The sequence below is a fragment of the Rhinichthys klamathensis genome, unplaced genomic scaffold (genome assembly GCF_029890125.1).
Source record: "Rhinichthys klamathensis goyatoka isolate OS25496 unplaced genomic scaffold, OSU_Roscu_1.1 h1tg000305l_1, whole genome shotgun sequence".
Classification (NCBI taxonomy): domain Eukaryota; kingdom Metazoa; phylum Chordata; class Actinopteri; order Cypriniformes; family Leuciscidae; genus Rhinichthys; species Rhinichthys klamathensis.
The window spans coordinates 744,820-756,945 of record NW_026606824.1 but is presented as its reverse complement, the minus strand read 5'-3'; the positions used below and the strand labels follow the sequence as shown (position 1 = coordinate 756,945).

Sequence of the window (12,126 nt, the reverse complement as noted above, 5' to 3'; positions counted from 1 at the left end):
TGTGTTTATCTTAAACTAAACTAAAATGCAAATAAAATACGCTTAATTCTAAAGTATGTAATCGAATAAAATTCTTAGCAAGACAGGCTGCTTATTTAGATAAACAAACCTTAAAAATGTTAGTTGGGGCATTAGTGCAAGCACATTTTGATTATGCAGCAACTTTCTGGTATAGTGGCTCTACGAATCGAGTTAAAAGTAAATTGTGTAGAGTTATTCTGAGGCTTCATCCACGAATTCATTTAAATAATAATCATTTTAGGGAAATAGGGTTTTTACAAGTGGACAAAATGGTAATTTTTCTTAAGTTGATGATGGTGAACAAAATACTACAGAGAAATGTTCCAAAATACTTGTATGAATAATATGTTTTCGTATATGTTCATGGTTTTTCTACAAGGGCAAGGATACATAATACGTACTTGTCGGTTTAAGAGTTTAATTGGGAATAATTCTTTTTGTATTCTAGCGCTGATGTTTGGAATGAATTGCCTGATTGCTTAAAACAAATTCAAGAAGAAGGTCCTTTTAGAAGAGAAGATAAGAAATGGCTTTTTTAACTATGTTTCTAGAAGTTATTATGTGATATGTTGATGTGTGTTGTTTTGATTTCCCATTATGAACTGCTTGTCTATTTTTGAATATAGAGGACCACAATGGAAATAAGCCTGTGGCTTTTTTGTGTATCTTATCCTCGACAGTTTTTTTTTTTAAAAATGTGTATGAATTGGGTCTTTTGGGATTGATTGTACTTGTTTTAACTTTTATTGTCAAATAAATCAAATAAAAGAAAGCGAAAAAAACAAACAATCCTCTGACGTATATAATGACTAAACCGAAGCTTGATGCCGGTGTACAGCGCTGGGTTGCGAAGCTCGCACCTTATACCTTTGAGATAGGTAGGTATACCGTTTTCCCTCACCCCGCTCATTCACATACAGCCAGAAAATTCCATGATGGCAAATCGTCAATGCTCTTGCTGTTGCTCTCCTATACTGGAGACGCAAGCAGAAAAGGAAGAGATCTAATCTCTCCACCATTTTTGTTCTACTCGCTTCCGACGCTTTTCAACGGTGTAGTATGACGTCCACTGGGGGCGTATTGCGTATTACGGAGCTGATTTCAACTGCCAGTGTGAAGGTGGCGTAACATCAGGTTACGTTCCTAAGGTTCCTACTAATACTGTAAGACCTAGAGTACTGCAGGCCTTCTGTCCTGCTCCAGACGTCAGACCTAGAGTAACTTTATCTGCTCTGACCAGCTAGGGCCTTAGATGCTTACTTCCACAGAACTGTGGAGAAAGTCCATCTAAGCAGAGGATAAGCAAGTGGGTGGTCGAGGCCATCTCACTTGCTTATGAGTCAGCAAGTCAGGTTTCCCCTTTTGGTTGTACGGGCCCACTCCACTAGGAGTATGGCTGTTTCCAAAGCATTACTGTCAGGAGTTTCTTTCCAAGAATATACATATGCGGTAAGGCTAGTCCTTACCGCATCCAATCCAGGGGCGCAGGTGCTTTCGCCTAGATGTGCGCATTGATTTCACACAGACACTTGCTCTTATGGCGTGGGTATTAGCGTTCCAACAGCGTTTCGACGCAGCTTGAGTTCCCTTGTAAGGGAACGCCTCGGTTACGTATGTAACCCTAGTTCCCTGAAGAGGGAACGAGACGCTGCGTCAGTCATTTAGCCATATTCCCGGCATGCCCGTGATCGACTTGCTTCAGCCGTCACATGACATTCCGCCATTGGACTGGTTTCATACATGCTTCATGACGCAATCACGCAGAGGCGTTCCCACAGTGTTTCGCCGCCTCTTCAGGGAACTAGGTTTACATATGTAACCGAGACGTTTCTTCCAGCTGAGACTGTTGGCTAAAGTCGAGCCCTACCTGCCGTGCAAGGATTTTGAAAGAGTAATTCATGCTTTTATTACGTCTAGACTAGACTACTGTAACGCTTTATATGTTGTATTGGATCAGTCATCTCTTCATCGCTTACAGTTATTCCAGAATGCAGCAGCTAGGCTTAAAAAGCGTGAGCACATTACCCCAATTTTAGCCTTGACCCACTGGATTTCTATCCGCTTCAGGATTGCTTTTAAAATTGTATTGCTTGTTTTTAAGATTTTAAATGGGTTCGCTTTGTTAACACTAGGTCAGTACTTCCGCCTACTTCCGACCTTTCTAGCGTAATGCGTGAAGTCATGGACGTGCATCGCCGAGCTAATGCAAGACGAGCATTTTTTGTTTTGTTTTTAGAAAATGACCGATGGTTTCGCTAGATTAGACCCTTGATTCCTCGGCTGGGATCATGTAGAGCCTTTGAAGCTGCATTGAAACTAAATGCAGTGTCATGACATCCCAGGGGTGCAGAAAGAACCTAACATGTGCTAATACTGACATAAACAAAAACACACAGCAAGTATAAGATGAGTTCTGTATGACCGACAAATCACATGGCAAATAACTGAAAGCAACAGCATGCAACATTCCGTTCTTAGAAACCTGAATTATTTATTCAACATTATTACAGGATTAATTTAATAGCTAACATGAAAAACTGTAACGAAAAACTTTTACAGCATATATTAATCTAAGTTAATGTTCATTTCTTTGTGTACTTATATTTTAAAATTGAAGATATATATTTTTAAATTACATTAATGTATTATGAATATACATGAGTGAACAACAAACAAATATATTAAAAGTGTTTTAGTAATTAACATTAAACTAGATTAATAAATGCTGTAAAAAAATTGTGATACCAATAACACATTCACTAATGTTAACATATCATTGTAATCATATTTATTCAGATAATTTTAAAAATACATTTTTAGAGGTTGTTCCTTAAGGAAAAAGTGAACATTGCAGACAACATCTCTGGCCCTCAGCACCTCTGAACCAAAACCATCCAGATAACGTTTTTAAAAATATATCATTAATCCTTACTTAAAAACATGTTTGGATGAAACAAATAAAACCTATTTACAATACAATGAGAAATATAAAAGAAATAGATTAACACTGCACTCTTACAAAATGTAAATATAGCATAACAATAATAATAAAAAAAATTCCAGCCACTCTTCATTAAGCCTAACAACAATGAAAAACCCAGGTGAACAAAAGCACTTTAAGAAGAGGGAACACAAATACGGAAGAGATATGTAATAATTACTGATGGTGCATTACTGCCACATGCCAGACTCTCTGTTGAAGTGATAACCCATCTTCATCTTCATTTTTTCTCTCTCATTGCTCTCACCGAAATGGTTTCTGCTTTTATTGTCATTCACTTTTGCTGTTTTTTTAACTGTCAGTATTTAAAGGGAAAGTTCACTCAAAAATGAATATTCAATTATTCAGTTGTTTATAATTGACCTCATGTCCTTCAAAAACTGTACTTTTTGTCCATACGTCAATGGGCTCCAATGTTTTTTTGGGTCCCAGTGTCCTTCAAAGTATCTTATTTTATGGTCCACAGAAGAAACTCATGCAGGTTTGTGTTTAAGCTTATTTTCGTCACAGAATAAAAATATAAAAAAATTATATTGTGACTTTTTATTCACAATTCTGACTTTTTTCTCAGAATTGCAAGTTTGCATCTCGCAATTGCGAGTTTATATTTCAGAATTTCCCAGAATTCTGCATGTGCATACGGACAGGTCAGGTGTATAAAAATTAAAAATAAAATAAAAAATATTGCATATTGAATGAACTCAAAAAATCAGACCTGCCAGATGTAAACTCAGCATTCTGAAAGGATTGTCAGAATATCTTGATAAAAAGTCACAATTACCTGGAAATAAGCTTCATATGTTTTGAACAACGTGAAGGACAAAGGAGAATTCTCATTTTCGGCTGGACTATCCCTTTAAATACTCAAGAGATTCTGCAATGCAAAGTCATCCTAGCAAAGTGCGCAAAACAATACAGTACCTAAAGTCAGCGTCCCAATAGCATCATGTAAGTGCAGGACAACCCCAGACAAAAACTCGCTTACACAATCAGCATGGCTAAGTGTGGTTGGGAAAGTGTGGCTTTACAATTGCTGAGGAAAAAAGATGAAACAGGCAGGCACAAGCTGAGGTAAAGTTAGCAGTTTTCAATTCAAGCACTCAACATGCTTCCTTATGCATATATTCCTTATATATCATGAGCACAAACGCATACTGTATCAGTATCACTTAGTTCCTTGAGGCCAGTCTTGGCACTGAAGACGTAATGTTCACAGCTTATCCCTGATCACCCTGCTCCTGTGCAGGTTTCATGGTGCTCAAAATCAAGGCTTGCCTTGTCCTAGAGCACTCTCTCAAAAAAAATAAAACAATCAATGCACAAAAAATCCCTGGTACCCCTTTGCAGCTGAGCTGAAAGCATTATAGAAATGTGGAGCAATCATTAAACGATATAAAGCTGAAGGCTTGAAGCTCTCTCAAGTCTCAAGTCATCATCCATTTTCACAGTCGGACATTCCTGCGCTCCACTGGCCGTTGACAAATCTCTCCCAGAGTGCTGAACTTTGGCCCAAGGTCCTGAAGGAAGTCCAGGTTATCACCAAGGTTGCTGACAGTCAGCTGATCCAGTGACTGGCAATCACTGCCCTTCCCCTCATATTCATATAGATATGGGGAATATTCAGGATAGTCCTTCTTTGCTTCCGGAAGTCCGCTGATTTTCTATAAAATAACGTAATGGAAAGAGAAAAAACAATCTTAAAGCTTTTGATAGCTGATAGAATGTGATTTCATAGGTGACTACACGGTCTGCAGATCTTCGTACATTAATATTACATTGTGCAATGAAGGATCTAGCAGACAGTGCACTTGATTTTCAACTCGGAACAAGTTGAAGCAAGGTCTCTTCTCCACCAGTAGTGTGCCAAAGGCAAGTCATGCAGTGCAAATAATAGTTCAACTGTTCTTGTTTCCACAACAACTGACACGCAAATCAAATTAACCTGTGTGTTGTTTCACATTTACCTACATTTAAGCATACTTTAAACTAATATAACCCTTGTGAAAAAGAAGTGCACTTAATTACACTGAATGTGCATTTCTTCAAATTTTAGAAGCATATTTTATGTATTTGCAGATAATATAATGAAATAAAAGGCACTTAAGTGCACTTAAAGAGAGTATATTTGCATGACTGTTTCTTGAAATACTGAAGTACACTTTTAAAAAGTTCACTTTGTAATCATGTCATAATGTTTTAATAATCTTAATTATTAAAACATGGATTATAATTTTAATTTTGTTATTCAGTATTTTATTTAAAGTTAATATATTTTAAATGTACTAAATTGCAGCTTTGTCATTACACATGAGTAATTAGAAATATATTTTTGAAATACATGACATACAACTTTTAATAGTCACATTTTAACCCCAACATTTCAAAGAAATTAAAATTTTAGATAAATATGTACATACATACTACTTAAATGGGTCAAAAAGTAGCCTAAAATATCATATAGTTGCATTTAATATAAATTTAAAATTCCGTTCCGTTTACACTTAAGTATCTTCTTTATACATATATTTCCGTAATATGTACTATTTTTAAAAGTATGCTAAAGTCTACTTCTTTTCACACAGGACTATAAACAGTTTTATAATATAAGTGGTTATTGTGAATGAATCATTGTGAAATATCATCTCACTGGTGAAATGATAATAGACATTCTCAGCAGCTCATGAGATTTTCCCTCTCTCTCTCTCTCTCTCTCTCTCTCTCTCTCTCTCTCTCTCTCTCTCTCTCTCTCTCTCTCTCTCTCTCTCTCTCTCTCTCTCTCTCTCTCTCTCTCTCTCTCTCTCTCTCTCTCTCTCTCTCTCTCTCTCTCTCTCTCTCTTTCCCTTTCCTTCTCCTCTATTTTAATACACTATTTTACTTTCTTAAAGGTATTTGTTGGCTTTTTTTTTGCCTTTGTCAGAGGACTGCCCACATAGACTCTGACCTTGAAGTGTAGTTTTAAAAAAAAATTAAAATAAAATTACTTTAAATGTAATTTCTAACACACTGAAGTTGACATAATCCACTACAACGTTCAATACTCTTTAGTACAGTATGTCAGACAGTGAATTGCATTTTTAAAGTACACTAAAACATTATTTAAAATGGATTTAAAATGGAAATAATATTCTTAAATTTACAGAAAAACTGAGTGCGTTTATGTTTTTATATCAGTATAAATTATAGGCTACCTGAAAATTATAATTTTTCTTCCTCTCTCATATTTTCTACAGGTTTCCTGAAAATCATGCCAGTTTAGTGTTTAGTGTAGTGGACTCACCCTCTCGATGCGTCCTGACAGATTTCTTTGTGTTTGAGTGTAGGTGAGTGACCGGGACATCTGGCTGCCTCCACTCTTAAAAACAAGTGTGATATTTCATTTAGACTTTAGTTGAAACAGGTACTTATCTTTTTTGTTTTTAAATTTTAATTTTAATTGTATATGTTATTTCTGTATTTAACAAGTTTAGCTATTACTACAATGAAAATGGTCTAAAAAATGATGCCTATGTAACATTAACAAGTTTCAAAACCTTTGGTTGACAAGTGTTAAAAATTATTTTCTTAAAAATACATATTTTTTTGTAATTTATAAGAATCATTTGAAAAGCTTACCATAAACCTTCCCCTTTCCCCTCGGTACATTGACTGAGAGAGGAGAAAAAACAACAATATTATTAAATATCCATTTTAATCAAATATGACCCATATACATTTACTGTATATACATTACTGTTTAAAAGATTGGGGTCAGTAAGATTTTTTAAATCAATATCTAGTTCAGCCATGAAACTCTAGAGGGCACAGAATGATCTGCGGTCCTTTACATGCAATCTGCAAGCAATCACATCATTACTGCATGCCACAAGCTGATTGGCCTCTGCTGATCCTACAGCCAATGAGGTTGCTTGCTCAACATTTAAATTTCATTGTTTGTGGTAGGCTAGTCCTGCTATTAGAGTTCCTCTGAACCCCTCGTCCTCCCCAGCTCCACCTGCCTATATCTGCTTCGGGATTTATGTATGTATATTTATGCAGCAGCAGCAGCAGCAGCAGCATATCTTACATGCTCACAGCATCTGTGAGTCTATTAGCAGTAGCAAGTCCATACTGTGTCTGCCAAGACCAAATACATTAACATTGCCATATTTAATAGGCTTATTTCACGCAGCCGTTATTTTGAAATCGAAAGCAAGGCTCCGTCTGCGTGATAGAAGTGAATAACCTGCTAAAATTATTTTGAGAGTTGTCATGACTGAAATAGATTTATTCAGCAAGGACACATTACACAGATTTTTTTTTATAATTTTTTTTTTTAAATCAATTTCAATATTGATAAGAATAAAAAAATTTACTTGACCACCAAATCAGAATATTAGAATGATTAGAGTAATTATGAAGTTCAGATAGACTGACAAACTCGATTGTACAATGGATTGCTATGGTCTGTAAATCAGACTTATGTTCAATGGTATAATGAATGCAAGAAAATCTACCATTTATTTGCATTTGATTAACAATAAAAAAAAAGTTTTCATTTTTATATAGTTTTACCCTAAACTTATTTAGCAGAGTTTGTGCTCTCAGACATTTGAACCCCACTGTGACTCATGTCAAGGTACAAGGTACAAAAATCCCAAATTTCTTTGTTTTCTTTAAGAACTCTTCCCCTCCCAGTCTGTCCCAGTCAGTCACCCATATCTCAGTTTGATGTATGCGGTCACTCACCACGCTCCTCGCACCTCCAACATTGGAAATAATGGAGTTATACTGATAGTGTGAGAGATGGGATAAATTAGTTAATATTTCACATTACCAAAAGAACACTGTTACTTATGAACATGACATATGATATTTACTTAGCATTTTTACATTTTTGAATTGTTAGAACAAAGAAAAAAGTCACATGTGTCTAGCAAAAGCCATTCAGTTTTAGTTATGCCTCTATAGTCGTGCCAACACAATCTCACAGCAATTCGCAACTATTTTACATTTTGTCAAATTGGTGGCTAATTTGTATGAATTCCTTCTCATTTGTTAGTTTTTGTATGATCTTCTTACGCCCTACTGGTGGTTAGGTTTAGGTTTCTTGCTTTTTTTTGAAGTGAAATAACTAGGAAACCTAACCAGTCTCAACTTGCCTTTTCATTTGAGATCTTTTGGATGCTTTATCATGTATTTTTTTCTTTCCCACACTCCCACTCTGTTAGGCAAATAGCTATTGGATAAAAGTTTAAGGTCGGCCAATGTGTGGCATCTGTGAGCTGCGGTAACCTTAAGTACCAGAAGATGGCAGACTCGTTCCTCACTGTTTCCATAGACGTAGTTACCCCCGGACTACATTTTCAAGTGTCCTCTCTGCTCATTAGTTCATTACCCTGTCTATTTAAATGCCTTTTGCCCTGCATTCATTACGAAGTCTTGTTCGTTTTGGTTTACATTCTCCGTTGGCATTTCGAGCAGGGGAATTACAAACTAAATTTTTTCCTGAATGATCAAAAATGTGTCGCATATAAAGAATGAAATATTTGAACTAATCTCATTTCATAATGTAACCATATGTAATCCATTTAACAGATTTGTGTACTGTAGTCAACTTTCCCATGCATGCCAACAGAATGATCCAAGCTTAATTCTTGGCAGTCGACGCATTGACTTGATTTGACACTAACCCTTCCAGGGATTCTCAGCATACTACTATCAGCCATCCTGTATCCGTCAGTTGTAACCAGGGACTCAGACTGTAAAAACAGTAATATGCAGGTTGTTAGTAGCTTGTTATTAACTTACAGTATGAGATTTGAAGGGCCATGTCACATTACTTTCTTTTAGGTCCTGTTGTTACTTTTACAGTTAAAATCCGAGCAGTTACAGATCTCATGCTTATGCACATACAGTATATTTATTATGATATATTGTAAAATGCAATTTATTCATGTGATCATATCTAAATTTTCAGCATCATTACTCCAGTTTTCAGTCTCACATGATCCTTCAGAAATCACTTTAATATGATGATTTAAAGCTGAAGAAACATTTATTTACAATATATATTTTATTGTGGAAATCGTGATATTTCTTTTCAGGATTCTTTGATTCAAAGTTCAAAAGAACAGCATTGATTTGAAATAGTAAAGACCTTTATAATGTTACAAAAGGTTTCTGTAAATTTTGATCAGTTTTGCATTAGAATTGTACATTTTAAAAGACATGGAGTAAAAGTCACCTCAAAACTGTGAGAAAAACGTGCTATTGGTGCCAGTCATAAAAAGGTGCTTGGTGCCGTATAACTGCATATGATTATGATATTTTGCCATAACAGGTCCTAACATGTAAAAGAAGCTTGACAGCCCAGCAAGTGTTTATCACTAACATGCAGTTGAGCTAACAACCTGCTTTCAAGTGTCAGTCTTACAGAGTGCATGTAGCGACATGAAGCTCTTTACTTTTCAGTGCAACTCATCTTGGGATTCTGTTCACTGTGCCAAAATGTGATACAACATAATCCTATTCCTATGGCTGCCCCCAATATTACCCCTCGAAAGGAATAATTATGAAATCAAAGCTAGAAAAAATAAATGAAATTATATTTTACATATATTTAAGGCTAAAATCATTTTCCAAAATTAGTTTTTAAAATCCAACCTTTTTTTTTAGGGTTGTGTCATTTATAACTGACTTTGTCCTGGCTATTAGGGTAAATTATTTTGGGCAAATTGTCTGAAACTTCACACACATTCAAATGCATTTTTTAACTACCTGAAAAGGTCTTAGTGTCTAAAAAAAAAGAAAAGAAAAGAAAAGAAGAAAATGTGTCATTTATAAATGAGAATAATGTATAAAAGTTAAAAACTGAGGGGAAAAAGACATGTATGTACCGGTGCAGATCCAATTTTCATGCTTTCCATCAGACCAAAATTGGAAGTAAGTGTGGACTCGGGCTGAGGAGAAAAAAAATACAGGCAAAATTATTCATCACAGTTAGACCACAGATGTTGCTCCTCGTAAAACTGCACCAAATATTCTCAGGCAAACAAGTTCAGACTATATAACTGCCGATACTTTGGAATGCACCCAAACACAGAACTTGCTTTCACCAAATGCAACATGTTCCTGGAACAACAACTTTGTTGATCCTGGAACAACATTCCAATCAACCAATCAGATTTGAGTGACAGTTTATGTTTACAGTTTATGTCTTACAACATCAGATGCTTCTACATCAGTGTTATACGCTGATTTTAGGGATAGTGTATGGGTAGGGGTAGGGATGATTAGTATTACATTTTCGGGCAAGAATGTGTTGACCCAGGAGCGCATCTAACTCTGAAAACAGGGCGTGCGTCCTCAAACTCGCTGTGGTTACATACAAATAACCTGTTTATTTGTAGTCGGAGAGTGCATTAATATAATGAGCTTGCGTATTAATCTTAATAAAAATAATTATTAATAATAATAAAAAAAAATACTTATTAGATTTGTTCTAAAATAAGTATCTTAAATACTCTTTTAAAAGAATTACCATATAAGCTTTGAATCCGAAACACATTCACAAATCAGTCTAATTCAAAAATGCCACAAGTTATATTTTTCAAAATGTTTAAAAGCATGCAATCAGATTACATTTAATTCAAACTGATGAATATGAGTGTATGTAAACAGTGAAAAAATAATTTTGTCATATCTATATACACATATTAATGCAGTTTGTAGCACAAGCCACATAAATAAGGGACAACAAATACTAAATTATACTTCTTATTAAGACATATAAGTCAGGAACATATAATAGTTTTTACTTCCTTCTAAATTCATAACTTTGAACTCTGAACAAGACCAGTTTCACATACTTTATAGACTGAGCCTCCTCCCTCCTCGTTGTATTTGACAATGGTTTGGTTGCCCTCGTCCACCATGTTCAGAGGTATGTGTTGAAAGCTCGTGCTTCGGCAGTCACAGCAGAAAGAAAGGAGTAGAAGAACTGCAGAACAACAAACAAACAAGGTGTGTCATTGTATTATATATTACATTAATCTGCATACATTGAAAATATTTCAGATTTAAAAGTAAGTGATATTATATGAACTGCACATTGTTTAAATGATCAAATAAGAGGACTATGGGTATGTTTACAAGAAAACAATGTACTAAAAATGGTGACGTTTTTCCTCTGTACAGACAACAACATTTTCAAAACAATCCCCATTCACAAGGATCTGTGAAAACGATTAAAAGCGGTGTATTATTCATGCCAGGCCAGTAGATGGCGATGTAAAGAAACACTACGCGCCTATAGACTAAACACGCAATGCGCATGACGTCACAATTTTCATAAATTCACATTTTTGCTTCTTTACATGGAGATGATAATGGTATCGTTTTCAAAAACGTACACAAAACCCGTTTTTAAAAGCTTGTGTTTTCAGGCCCACACAACGCTGCTGTCGTATAAATGAACGGCCAAAATGCATAAAAAGTAAAATGGTGTTGTGTAAACGGCACCTATAACTGTTGTAGTTGGCTGTGTTTGATTATTTTGTCTGTTGAAGATGCACATTTGATGTTGTTATTTAGTCTGAAAACTCACGGAGCAAAAGGAGAAGTCCGGCAAGCAGGAGACCGATGGCTGCTGGACCCAGCCTTGAGGAGGAAGGAAGAGCCCCACGACACACGGTTCCTTCTCCCACACATTCACACACAACTACCTGCAGAACCTCTTCTGACTCCAGCCCTTGCTGGTCCTGAATCTTCAAAGGAATCGAGTAGTTTCCATATGGTAGAGACGTCAAACTTATCAGAGAGGTGTTTACTCCTATATGGAATAAACCCAGCAGAACTTTAATGATAGTGTGGAACAGGGTTATTACAGTGTAAAAAAAAAAAGTTGAATGTTGTTTATATGTCTATGTGGTGTTTTTAGTATGCTTTAAGACAAACCATGTGCAAATTCATAAGAAAAATTCATCAAAAACACGGTTTGAAATCGCTGGTGTTTCTGACGTCACAAACTACCTTGTAACCAACCAGATCAACGTGTGATCGTCAACGAGTGGATCTCTGAGCTGAGTGAGTGAGTGGAGGCGGGGCTCATTTGCATATTCATAGAA

The 12,126-nt window shown here is 35.7% G+C and overlaps 1 protein-coding gene across 1 annotated transcript in view; it reads right to left on the bottom strand.

The window, feature by feature from the left end:
* Positions 1-3,852: 3,852 nt before the first annotated feature.
* cdh26.1 (cadherin 26, tandem duplicate 1) overlaps positions 3,853-12,126 on the bottom strand; it is a 34,391-nt gene continuing 26,117 nt past the window's right edge. The window contains exons 12-19 of the mRNA XM_056270683.1: positions 11,607-11,831; positions 10,870-11,000; positions 9,898-9,960; positions 8,692-8,760; positions 7,748-7,789; positions 6,635-6,667; positions 6,300-6,374; positions 3,853-4,683 (exon numbers count right to left, since the gene is read on the bottom strand). Of these exons, the coding sequence (XP_056126658.1) occupies positions 4,465-4,683; positions 6,300-6,374; positions 6,635-6,667; positions 7,748-7,789; positions 8,692-8,760; positions 9,898-9,960; positions 10,870-11,000; positions 11,607-11,831 (857 nt within the window). The 3' untranslated portion in view covers positions 3,853-4,464. The remainder of the gene's footprint in view (positions 4,684-6,299; positions 6,375-6,634; positions 6,668-7,747; positions 7,790-8,691; positions 8,761-9,897; positions 9,961-10,869; positions 11,001-11,606; positions 11,832-12,126) is intronic.